The sequence below is a fragment of the Gobio gobio genome (assembly GCF_949357685.1).
Source record: "Gobio gobio genome assembly, chromosome: 24".
In the NCBI taxonomy this organism is placed as follows: Eukaryota; Metazoa; Chordata; class Actinopteri; order Cypriniformes; family Gobionidae; genus Gobio; species Gobio gobio.
The window spans coordinates 39,721,917-39,736,359 of record NC_137120.1 but is presented as its reverse complement, the minus strand read 5'-3'; the positions used below and the strand labels follow the sequence as shown (position 1 = coordinate 39,736,359).

At 40.0% G+C, this 14,443-nt stretch overlaps 1 protein-coding gene across 1 annotated transcript in view; it reads right to left on the bottom strand.

Annotated features, from left to right (window-relative positions):
• tmem163b (transmembrane protein 163b) overlaps positions 1 to 14,443 on the bottom strand; it is a 70,909-nt gene that overhangs the window by 29,661 nt on the left and 26,805 nt on the right. The window contains exon 5 of the mRNA XM_079808220.1: positions 5,630 to 5,726. Within this exon, the coding sequence (XP_079664346.1) occupies positions 5,630 to 5,726 (97 nt within the window). The remainder of the gene's footprint in view (positions 1 to 5,629; positions 5,727 to 14,443) is intronic.

Genomic DNA, 14,443 nt, shown 5'->3' with positions numbered 1-14,443 from the left:
TGATCCTATTCTTTTGTTTTCTGCCTGCTGTAACTATGAGTGGAACGTCACTTCATCATTGTGTATCAGACATTGCCATCTTGTGGAATAAAGGTGAATTGCACTTATTCCGTCATTAAAGATTCAATTATTGTGCAGAAAATATACTTACACTATTACACACCCCGGGTCATTAGTGACCCTATACCATTTTAACAAAAAATGAATGGGAAAACAGGTATTATTTTGTAATTTTATCTTTTTTTTTCTTGTTATATTGTTTATAATGAATTGATTGAGGAATACTAAGTTCATGTCTAACTTTACAAATGTAACGAGGAGGAAGGTAGAGAATGACGTCCCGGGTATGTGTTTAAGGGTTAAAACTAGTAGCAAGACTCATTACCAAAATTAATAAATGTGCTATGTTTGGTTCTTGATAAAAAAAAGAGGGTTATTTCCACTATAAAGAACCGTTTGTGCAATGGAAAGGTTCCGTGGATGTTAAAGGTTCTTTATGGAAACATAAATGGCAAAAAAGAAACAATATTTTGAAGAAATCGAATCGCAGTACCAGACCAAGGCTTCAGGTGTCTCATTTCATCACAGGAAGACGGATGGAGAGATGGATTGAGAAAGAGAGTGAGTGATAGTGGAGGGGTTACTGGTTTAGGGAAAACTATTTCCCCTCTTGATGTTGCCTGGCAACAGAGATATCAGACTATTCTAATCTGGTCCGTGACTTCACACCTCGTCTCTGCCGTGTTCATTCAGCTTTACACTTCTACTGTTTAGCAGGCACTGTTAGGGAAAACTCACACAACCAGTGACATAAAAAGAAGAAGTGTTTTGTTTGCGTGTGGCGTCCTTCATCTGAGAGACTCTCTTGAATGGAGTTTACAGTCAATAAAATGCCAGCGGGGAAATAAGATGCGAGAGTACCAATGCTTAGAGCAAATGAACATGAAAGTATATTTAGAAAATAACAAAATCGAATCCATTAAGTGCTTAGAAAACAGAATAACAGTTGCAACAATCAATCCACCAACTAATCCAATGAATGAATCGGAGAGTGAATGAATGAACAAACAAACGCACGAATCAACCACTGGAACCATCAATCAATGAATGATTCAGTGAGGAGAATGAACAAATGAATCAACAAGTGGAACAACCACTCAACCAATGCAATGAATGATTCAATGAGAGAATGAACAAACAAATGAATCAACTAGTGGAACAAACAATCAACCAATCTAATGAATGATTCAATGGGCGAATGAACAAATAAATGAATCAACCAGTGGAACAATCAATCAACCAATCCAATGAATGATTCAATGAGAGAATGAACAAACAAATGAATCAATCAGTGGAACAAACAATAAACCAATCCAATGAATGATTCAATGAGAGAATAAACAAACAAATGAATCAACCAGTGGAACAACCAATCAACCAATCCAATGAATGATTCAATGAGAGAATGAACAAACAAATGAATCAACCAGTGGAACAACCAATCCAATGAATGATTCAGTGAGAGAATGAATAAACAGACAAACAAATGAATCAACCAGTTGAACAACCAATCCAATGAATGATTCAGTGAGAGAATGAATAAACAAACGAACAAATGAATCAACCAGTGGAACAACCAATCCAATGAATGATTCAATGAGAGAATGAACAAACAAATGAATCAACCAGTGGAACAACCAATCAACCAATCCAATGAATGATTCAGTGAGAGAATGAATAAACAAACGAACAAATGAATCAACCAGTGGAACAACCAATCCAATGAATGATTCAGTGAGAGAATGAATAAATAAACGAACAAATGAATCAACCAGTGGAACAACCAGTCCATCGAATGATTCAATGAGAGAATGAACAAACAAATGAATCAACGAGTGGAACAATCATTCAACCAATCCAATGAATTATTCAATGAGAGAATAAACAAACAAATGAATCAACCAGTGGAACAATCAATCAACCAATCCAATGAATGATTCAGTGAGAGAATGAATAAACAAACAAACAAATGAATCAAGCAGTGGAACAACCAATCCAATGAATGATTCAGTGAGAGAATGAATAAACAAACAAACAAATTAATCAACCAGTGGAACAACCAGTCCATCGAATGATTCAATGAGAGAATGAGCAAACAAATGAATCAACCAGTGGAACAACCAATCAACCAATCCAATGAATGATTCAGTGAGAGAATGAATAAATAAACAAACAAATGAATCAACCAGTGGAACAACCAGTCCATCGAATGAATGATTCAATGAGAGAATGAACAAACAAATGAATCAACCAGTGGAACAATCAATCAACCAATCCAATGAATGATTCAATGAGAGAATGAACAAACAAATGAATCAACCAGTGGAACAAACAATCAACCAATCCAATGAATGATTCAATGAGAGAATGAACAAACAAATGAATCAACCAGTGGAACAACCAATCCAATGAATGATTCAGTGAGAGAATGAATAAACAAACAAACAAATGAATCAAGCAGTGGAACAACCAATCCAATGAATGATTCAGTGAGAGAATGAATAAACAAACGAACAAATTAATCAACCAGTGGAACAACCAGTCCATCGAATGATTCAATGAGAGAATGAACAAACAAATGAATCAACCAGTGGAACAATCAATCAACCAATCCAATGAATGATTCAATGAGAGAATGAACAAACAAATGAATCAATGAGTGGAACAATCAATCAACCAATCCAATGAATGATTCAATGAGAGAATGAACAAACAAATGAATCAACCAGTGGAACAACCAATCCAATGAATGATTCAGTGAGAGAATGAATAAACAGACAAACAAATGAATCAACCAGTTGAACAACCAATCCAATGAATGATTCAGTGAGAGAATGAACAAACAAATGAATCAACCAGTGGAACAACCAATCCAATGAATGATTCAGTGAGAGAATGAATAAACAGACAAACAAATGAATCAACCAGTTGAACAACCAATCCAATGAATGATTCAATGAGAGAATGAACAAACAAATGAATCAACCAGTGGAACAACCAATCCAATGAATGATTCAGTGAGAGAATGAATAAACAAACGAACAAATGAATCAACCAGTGGAACAACCAATCCAATGAATGATTCAATGAGAGAATGAACAAACAAATGAATCAACCAGTGGAACAACCAATCAACCAATCCAATGAATGATTCAGTGAGAGAATGAATAAACAAACGAACAAATGAATCAACCAGTGGAACAACCAATCCAATGAATGATTCAATGAGAGAATGAACAAACAAATGAATCAACCAGTGGAACAACCAATCCAATGAATGATTCAGGCAGAGAATGAACAAACAAATGAATCAACTGGTGGAACAATCAATCAACCAATCCAATGAATGATTCAATGAGAGAATGAACAAACAAATGAATCAACTGGTGGAACAATCAATCAACCAATCCAATGAATGATTCAATGAGAGAATGAACAAAAAAATGAATCAACGAGTGGAACAATCATTCAACCAATCCAATGAATTATTCAATGAGAGAATAAACAAACAAATGAATCAACCAGTGGAACAATCAATCAACCAATCCAATGAATGATTCAGTGAGAGAATGAATAAACAAACGAACAAATTAATCAACCAGTGGAACAACCAGTCCATAGAATGATTCAATGAGAGAATGAACAAACAAATGAATCAACCAGTGGAACAACTAATCAACCAATCCAATGGATGATTCAGTGAGAGAATGAATAAATAAACAAACAAATGAATCAACCAGTGGAACAACCAGTCCATCGAATGAATGATTCAATGAGAGAATGAACAAACAAATGAATCAACCAGTGGAACAATCAATAAACCAATCCAATGAATGATTCAATGAGAGAATGAACAAACAAATGAATCAACCAGTGGAACAAACAATCAACCAATCCAATGAATGATTCAATGAGAGAATGAACAAACAAATGAATCAACCAGTGGAACAACCAATCCAATGAATGATTCAGTGAGAGAATGAATAAACAAACAAACAAATGAATCAAGCAGTGGAACAACCAATCCAATTAATGATTCAGTGAGAGAATGAATAAACAAACGAACAAATTAATCAACCAGTGGAACAACCAGTCCATCGAATGATTCAATGAGAGAATGAACAAACAAATTAATCAACCAGTGGAACAATCAATCAACCAATCCAATGAATGATTCAATGAGAGAATGAACAAACAAATGAATCAACGAGTGGAACAATCAATCAACCAATCCAATGAATGATTCAATGAGAGAATGAACAAACAAATGAATCAACCAGTGGAACAACCAATCAACCAATCCAATGAATGATTCAATGAGAGAATGAACAAACAAATGAATCAACCAGTGGAACAAACAATAAACCAATCCAATGAATGATTCAATGAGAGAATGAACAAACAAATGAATCAACCAGTGGAACAATCAATCAACCAATCCAATGAATGATTCAATGAGAGAATGAACAAACAAATGAATCAACCAGTGGAACAAACAATCAACCAATCCAATGAATGATTCAATGAGAGAATGAACAAACAAATGAATCAACCAGTGGAACAACCAATCCAATGAATGATTCAGTGAGAGAATGAACAAACAAACAAACAAATGAATCAAGCAGTGGAACAACCAATCCAATGAATGATTCAGTGAGAGAATGAATAAACAAACGAACAAATGAATCAACCAGTGGAACAACCGATCCAATGAATGATTCAATGAGAGAATGAACAAACAAATGAATCAACTGGTGGAACAATCAATCAACCAATCCAATGAATGATTCAATGAGAGAAAGAACAAACAAATGAATCAACTGGTGGAACAATCAATCAACCAATCCAATGAATGATTCAATGAGAGAATGAACAAACAAATGAATCAACCGGTGGAACAATCAATCAATCAACCAATCCAATGAATGATTCAATGAGAGAATGAACAAACAAATGAATCAACCGGTGGAACAATCAATCAACCAATCCAATGAATGATTCAATGAGAGAATGAACAAACAAATTAATCAACCAATCCAATGAATGATTCAATGGGTGAATGAACAAACAAATGAATCAACCAGTGGAACAATCAATCAACCAATCCAATGAATGATTCAATAAGAGAATGAACAAACAAATGAATCAACCGGTGGAACAATCAATCAACCAATGTAATGAATGATTCAATGAGAGAATGAACAAACAAACGAATCAACCAATCCAATGAATGATTCAATGAGAGAATGAACAAACAAATGAATCAACCAATCCAATGAATGATTCAGTGAGAGAATGAACAAATGAATCAACCAGTGGAACAACCAATCAACCAATCTAATGAATGATTCAGTGAAAGAAAAACAATCAATCAACCAATCAAATCTAATGAATGATTTAGTGAGAGAATGAACGAACAAATGAATCAACCAGTGGAACAACCAATCAACCAATCTAATGAATGATTCAGTGAGAGAATGAACAAACGAACGAACAAATAAATCAACCAATGCCATGAATAAATCAGTGAGTCAGTGAATGAACACTTGTGTGTTTGTTGTTTTCTTACCACTTCTGGTTGCAGTTTTGTGGCGAGATCATGGATCGCTTTCCCCAGGATAGTGATGGCCGACAAGATGAACACGACCCCAAGGATTGCACATGCTCTGGAAAACACACACACACACACACACAGGTACATTGAGTAACCCACAGCATCAATTCAACTGATGCTTTATTGAGTTGACGGTCTAACTCCTCTCGTGTGTCTGAGTCAGTTAATAAAACACGACTCTGAAGCTTCTGCTCGCTTTAGTGCCTCGTTCTCATTAGGACTGTCAAGCCCTGGGTTTATAAATGAAGGCGACGAGGGCTGTGGTTGTCTAATTAAGCCTGGTTAATAGGCGAGGTCTGTTCCACTATTTACTGAGCCGCAGGGGTAGTTGAGTTAAATCTGGTGAAGCTTTAGTGCCGTTCTGCTCTGTTTCTCACACGCAGATCGCAACAGCTTTGCGAGCTCAGTCTGTTAAATCTGCTTTTTGGTTAGTAATTAATTAGTCAAAGCAAACAAACAAACACACACACACACACAGCTACAGTCTCCGGAGATCAAATTAAAATGAAATTAAGACGTGCAGATTAATCTAATCTAGTTTATCTAGTAATCAGGCCAAGAGGAACCCCACTGATGCTGTAGAGATGTTTGTTTTGATGGTCGACTGACTTTAATATTTAAATATTATTGTCAATACATGCACGGATTAAAAATTTCTATCCAAGTTCAATCCAAAGCTGTGAACTTGCATTTTATTAGAAATGTAGAGAACCTCCATTATTTTCAGGTTCTGACTGATAACCAATCTGCAAGCTAACCGCTAATTCGTGGTCGTTTTTAAAAGAATGCTAGCAAGCAACCACTCTAGCATTCTCCTAGCATTCACCCAGAACACCTTAGTAACTGCATTACAACTCCATAGCAACCACTCATAACAATTTGGTAACCATATAACAACACACTAGCAATGTCCTAGCATCCACTCAGGACACCTTAATAAAGGCTTAGAAACACACTAACAACCACCTAGCAACACTCTCGCGGCTGCTCAGAACACTTTAGTAATCCCATAGCAACTCCCCAGCAACCACTGAGAAAACCCTAGCATTGTGCTATAAATCACTCAGAACCCCTTAGCAACCACCTAGCAGTATCCTAGCATCCCATCAGAACACCTTAGTAACCACAAAGTAACACTTTAACAACCACCTAGCAACCGTTCAGAACACTTTAGTAACCCCATAGCAGCTCCCTTGTAACTACTTAGAACACTCTAGCATTGTCCTAACAACCACAAAGAACACTTTAGTGACTACATAGCGACTCCCAAAGAACCACCCAAAAAACCCTAGCAACCACTTAGCAATGCCCCGAAAACAATGCAACAAAATAACATCCATCTAGCAACACTCTAGCAACCACCCAAGAAACCACCCATAACACTTTAGTAAACCTGTAGCAAATCCCTAGCAACCACTTTATCACTGACCTTGCATCCACTCAAAACGCACAAACATCTACCTAGCAACGCCCTAGCTACCAATCAGAGCACCTTCGTGACCACATAGTAACTCCCAAAGAACCACCCAAAACACCCTAGCAACCACTTAGCTATGCCCTAGAAACAATGCAACACAATAACATCCATCTAGCAACACTCTAGCAACCACCCAAGAAACCACCCAGAACACTTTAGTAATCCCGTAGCAACTCCCTAGCAACCACTCTAACATTGACCTTGCATCCACAAAGAACACACTAACATGTACCTACCAACACCCTAGCTACTAATCAGAACATTTTAGTGACCACATAGCAACTCCCAAAGAACCACTGAAAACACCCTAGCAACTACTTAACAATGCCCTAGAAATCATGCAGAACACAATAACATTCACCTAGCAACACTCTAGCAACCACTCAGATCACTTTAGTAATCCCATAGCAACACTCTAGCAACCACTCAGAACACTTTAGTAATCCCATAACAACTCCCTAGAAACCACTCTACCATTGATCTTGCATCACCACAGAACAACACACTAACATCTACTTAGCAACGCCCTAGTTACCAATCAGAACACTTTAGTGACCACATAGCAGCTCCCAAAGCACCACAGCAACTACTCAGCAATGCCCTAGAAACCATGCAGAACACAATAACATCCACCTAGCAACACTCTAGCAACCACTCAGAACACTTTAGCAATCCCATAGCAACTCCCTAGCAACCACTCTAACATTGATCTTGCATCCACAAAGAACACACTTACATCTACCTAGCAACACCCTAGCTACCAATCAGAACACCTTAGTATCCTCTTAGCAACTCCCAAAGAACCACCCAAAACACCATAGCAACTACTCAGCAATGCCCTAGAAACCATGCAGAACACAATAATATCCACCTAGCAACACTCTAGCAACCACTCAGAACACTTTAGTAATCCCATAGCAAAACTCTAGAAACCACTCAGAACACTTTAGTAATGCCATAGCAACACTCTAGCAACCACTTAGAACACTTTAGTAATGCCATAGCAACACTCTAGCAACCACTTAGAACACTTTAGTAATCCCATAGCAACTCCCTAGCAACCACTCTAGCAGTGATCTTGCATCCACACAGAACAACACACTAGCATCTACTTAGCAACGCCCTAGTTACCAATCAGAACACCTTAGTGACCACATAGCATCTCCCAAAGCACCCTAGCAACTACTCAGCAATGCCCTAGAAACCATGTAGAACACAATAACATCCACCTAGCAACACTCTAGCAACCACTCAGAACACTTTAGTAATCCAATAGCAACTCCCTAGCAACCACTCTAGCACTGACCTTGCATCCACAAACACACTTACAACTCTCAATGAACCACCAACAACACCCTAGCAACTACTTAATGCCCTAGCAACCACCCAGAACAGTTTAGTAATCCCATAGCAACACTCTAGCAACCACTCAGAACACTTTAGTAATCCCATAGCAACTCCCTAACAACCACTCTAGCATTGATCTTGCATCCACACAGAACACACTAACATCTACCTAGCAACGCCCTAGCTACCAATCAGAACACTTTAGTATCCTCATAGCAGCTTCCTAAGAACCACCCAAAACACACTAACAACCACCTAGCAACAACTTAGAACACCTTAGCAACTTCATAGCATAGTGGTCTTTATACCAGTAAATTCCAAATGCAGATCTGTTTGTAAGTCATTGTTCTCCTGTAGTGTTTTACAGTCTAGGACTCTACCAGTCCAGTAGATCTCGCTAATGCAGCCTGTGTTATGATGTAATCCGTCTCCACGGCGATCCGCATCCCATCAGACTCCCCCAGAGACCGTGGCTCGCAGCTTCACCGGCCTGCGCATTACAAATGGATTCATTACGTTTGTGTGTGTGTGTGTGTGTGTGTGTGTGTGTACTCTACTATGCTACCTACAGGTCTGCTGTCTAGCACACTTCTGCCTTTGTCCTCTCTCTCCGCTTCCTCTGCTTTCATTCCCTCCACAAAGCCCTTCTTCCATCTCTATTCTGTCTTTCAGCCGATAAGGGACGCCGAACACAGAGAGAGTCTGTCGAAGGGCCCTCTTTAGACATGAACCCTAGAGCGGGGCCACTTCTCAGGGGACCAGAGAGTCTGTCTGCCTGGCCTCCATCCATCAAACCTAGTGTTCTTTAGGCCGTGTGTCCACCAAAAGCGTTTCTTTTTCGTTTTTAGAACACCATGAGCGCTCAGCGTTTTTTACTGGTCGCCGAACTTTGAGTAAAACGCAAGCGGCTCCTTCCGCAGTTTCTCTTGAAGCCGATACTGAAGTGAGTTAAACTGCAGTTCATGGACTGGCCACTAGAGGCAGACTCCAGAAGGAGCAGAATCTCATTGAGCTCATGTTAAAATGGCCGACTTTACAGCAGAAGAACACATGTTTACAGTCTGGGACAAACTGTGCTTTTGGTCTGTACGGCTAATGTTGCCCTTCATGACGACTGTGAGGGGGGGAATTTATTTATAACTCATTCGTTTACATTATATAAAGCCTTCTGCATAATTAAGGGCGTGGCCACTTTGAGTGACAGGTGGATTGCCGTTTGTCTGCTGTCTGTTAGTCGTCACCTCAGCTCCGCCCACGTCCCGCCCGCCCACACTCTCACAGATGTAGAACAATTCATTATGTCGGTGTGAAATAAAGTTATGGAAATGTAGAAATTAAAGCTAAAGCTCCAATCTCCTCCCAAAAATCCAGAAAAAAATCTGTAAGTGCATCAGTGACTTCACTCAGAGAAGCCGTCAATCTCAGCTGTCAATCATGATGTCACACCCCCATCCCCCCCCCCCCAACTCTGGTCAGGCCAATCACATCGTGTATAGAATCTGTGGGCGGGCTTAACATAATGACGGTTCCACGTGCTACTTGTAAACTGAGAACCAGCCAAAACACCCTAGCAACCCCTTAGCAATGCACTAGAAACAATGCAACATAATAACATCCATCTAGCAACGCTCTAGCAACCACCCAGAACACTTTAGTAAACCCGTAGCAAATCCCTAGCAACCACTCTATCACTGACCTTGCATCCACTAAAAACACACTAACATCTACCTAGCAACACCCTAGCTAACAATCAGAGCACTTTCGTGACCACATAGCCACTCCCAAAGAACCACCCAAAACACCCTAGCAACCACTTAGCAATGCACTAGAAACAATGCAACATAATAACATCCATCTAGCAACGCTCTAGCAACCACCCAGAACACTTTAGTAAACCCGTAGCAAATCCCTAGCAACCACTCTATCACTGACCTTGCATCCACTAAAAACACACTAACATCTACCTAGCAACGCCCTAGCTACCAATCAGAGCACTTTCGTGACCACATAGCCACTCCCAAAGAACCACCAAAAACACCCTAGCAACTACTTAACAATGCCCTAGAAATCATGCAGAACACAATAACATCCACCTAGCAACACTCTAGCAACCACTCAGAACACTTTAGTAATCCCATAGCAACTCCCTAGAAACCACTCTAGCATTTATCTTGCATCCACACAGAACAACACACTAACATCTACTTAGCAACGCCCTAGCTATCAATCAGAACACCTTAGTGACCACATAGCATCTCCCAAAGCACCCTAGCAAATACTCATCAATGCCCTAGAAACCATGCAGAACACAATAATATCCATCTAGCAACACTCTAGCAACCACTCAGAACACTTTAGTAATCCCATAGCAACTCCCTAGTAGCAACACTCTAGCAACCACTCAGAACACTTTAGTAATCCCATAGCAACTCCCTAGCAACACTCTAGCAACCACTCAGAACACTTAAGTAATTCCATAGCAACTCCCTAGCAACACTCTAGCAACCACTCAGAACACTTTAGTAATCCCATAGCAACTCCCTAGAAACCACTCTAGCATTTATCTTGCATCCACACAGAACAACACACTAACACTCTAGCAACCACTCAGAACACTTTAGTAATCCCATAGCAACTCCCTAGCAACACTCTAGCAACCACCAGAACACTTTAGTAATCCCATAGCAACTCCCTAGCAACACTCAAGCAACCACTCAGAACACTTTAGTAATCCCATAGCGACTCCCTAGAAGCCACTCTAACATTTATCTTGCATCCACACAGAACAATACACTAACATCTACTTAGCAACGCCTTAGCTACCAATCAGAACACCTTAGTGACCACATAGCAACTCCCAAAGCACCCTAGCAACTACACAGCAATGCCCTAGAAACCATGCAGAACACAATAACATCCACCTAGCAACACTCTAGCAACCACTCAGAACATTTTAGTAATCCAATAGCAACTCCCTAGCAACACTCTAGCAACCACCAGAACACTTTAGTAATCCCATAGCAACTCCCTAGCAACACTCTAGCAACCACCAGAACACTTTAGTAATCCCATAGCAACTCCCTAGCAACACTCTAGCAACCACTCAGAACACTTTAGTAATCCCATAGCAACTCCCTAGCAACACTCTAGCAACCACTCAGAACACTTAAGTAATCCCATAGCAACTCCCTAGCAACACTCTAGCAACCACTCAGAACACTTTAGTAATCCCATAGCAACTCCCTAGCAACACTCTAGCAACCACTCAGAACACTTTAGTAATCCCATAGCAACTCCCTAGCAACACTCTAGCAACCACTCAGAACACTTAAGTAATCCCATAGCAACTCCCTAGCAACACTCTAGCAACCACTCAGAACACTTAAGTAATCCCATAGCAACTCCCTAGCAACACTCTAGCAACCACCAGAACACTTTAGTAATCCCATAGCAACTCCCTAGCAACACTCTAGCAACCACTCAGAACACTTTAGTAATCCCATAGCAACTCCCTAGCAACACTCTAGCAACCACTCAGAACACTTAAGTAATCCCATAGCAACTCCCTAGCAACACTCTAGCAACCACTCAGAACACTTTAGTAATCCCATAGCAACTCCCTAGCAACACTCTAGCAACCACTCAGAACACTTTAGTAATCCCATAGCAACTCCCTAGCAACACTCTAGCAACCACTCAGAACACTATGTAATCCCATAGCAACTCCCTAGCAACACTCTAGCAACCACTCAGAACACTAAGTAATCCCATTGCAACTCCCATTCGGACGCACTACTCAGTTGGCGTACTGTTTTTCACATATACAGTAGAGAATTATTCGATTTCGGACGCAGCGATGGTTTTCATTGGATAATGCCAGCCAATGCCTAGCCAGCAAAGGTTTGATTGATGGATGTAGTAACCAATCAAAAGGCATTATCTAAACAGCGTCCTTTACATGTATATTTTACCTTGTTTTACTCTGTTCCTATACTTCTTTGAGTTATTATGACTCTTGGGTAACAATATTTCAAGTGTCTAGTTTAAAATAAGATCAGATTTATGAATATAGACCATAGGGTTTAAGAGCTGCAGACATTTTTATTTGGGTATGTCGTTTTCAGATAATATGGGCGCGAGCTAAGAGGTAAACCATGCTAGGTTTGTGTACAAGGATCAGCGCATCTGAAAACATTCATTAAATGGACATTTTAATGAGTAAGGTTTGGTTAGGTAATTAGTTGAATGCTTTTTTAGCCACAAAACACCCAGATATGTTCTCCTTCAGCTGAGGAACATGTCAAAATCGCCTGGAAAGATCAGTCTGACCTTCTGCTCTTCTAGTTGCCCAGAAACAACGTCTAATTGGCCACTGAAACGACGCAGAATCCCCACAGAGCACACGTTTCCACTGTTGCCAACACATTTTCAGGGGAAGTTGCTAAAGGCAGATCGAGTTGTTGCTAAAAGTTGCTAAATGACGTCGTGACATCATTGCGCTATGACGTCATTACGTAATCGCAAGGCAAAACTACGCCATTATGTAACGAGTAGATATTATTTGATATGCTAATTTAGATTTGTTTGTAAAATAAATTAAAGCGATGTGTTAGTTAATATGTACGGTAGGGATGCGCGGTATACCGGTACTGCAAAAATACCGGTATATATTTTATTTCAAACGGTACGATATCATGATTTTGCTCATTTCGGTATATGCTGCTGTTCCGAAGTTCACCGCTAGGTGGCAGCGCGCTACCCAAACTGACGCGAAACCGGCAAATGTGGCAACAGAACAAGATGAATACAGCAGTTGAATCTCTCAGGCTGCGTTCACACTGCAGGCTGAAACGACCCAATTCCGTTTTTTTTGCCCTTATGCGGCCTGTATCTGATCTTTTCATGACAGTCTGAACGACACAGATCCGATCTTTTCAAATGCGACCCAGGCCACTTGGGTATGTGGTCCAAATCCGATACATATCCGATCTTTTGAAATGCGTCTTCAGTCTGAACTGCCAGGTCACATGTATCCGACCCGCACGTCGTTGATACGCGACAAACGTCATCATTGTACGTTGAAGTAGGCGGGAATGAGTAGATAAACAACTATGGCGGACGATGCTGAGACCAGTCGGTGGAAGGGAAGCGAGATTTCGGAGTTAATTAATATTTTGGGGGACAGCTCTATTCAGGCCAAACTTGAGGGCTCTTATCGGAACCGGGCGGTTTTTGAAAACATTTCCAGCGAAATGGCGAAACAAGTGACGTCGTTGACCGTTGAGTACTCTTCTGCGCATGCGGGTCACTTCTGGGTCATTTCACGTTCACACAGGAGATCACAAAAGGTCGCATTTAATTGGAAATGTGAACGACCTTGCAAAAAAATCAAATTTTTTCAAAAAATCGGAATTGAGCATTAAGCCCTGCAGTGTGAACGCAGCCTCACTCAACACGCACAAAACTCATTAATAAAGACGAGTAGACGTGAAATTTTGAATTACTTTGCTTATAAAACTGCTGAAGAACCATCAAACCTTGCCAAGCATCTGCCACTTAATTCCTGACTTGTAAGACATTAAGAGATCGACAGGTCAGTTGTCCCGCAACGGAAGCGAAAGTGTTGAATCTGAGCGCGCAGATTGCTTTTATAGTGCAGGTGCGATGTCTTTTCAAGCCAGAAGCAATGGAGACGCGCAGTAATGCTGAAATTACTTACAAAAAAGTTTCCAAATGACTGACTGATGTGACAATCTCTGTTGATTAATTTAATAATAAACATTTGCTGTAATTTCCCGCTTCATAAACCCAAAACTTGCGAGAGTGAGCAAAATTATGCGCAATACCCGCATCAAAATTCAGACCCTATATGGTATCGATTTAATATCGGTACTTCGGTATTAGATTGTGGTACCGTACCGAAGACAAAATTGTGGTATCGAGCC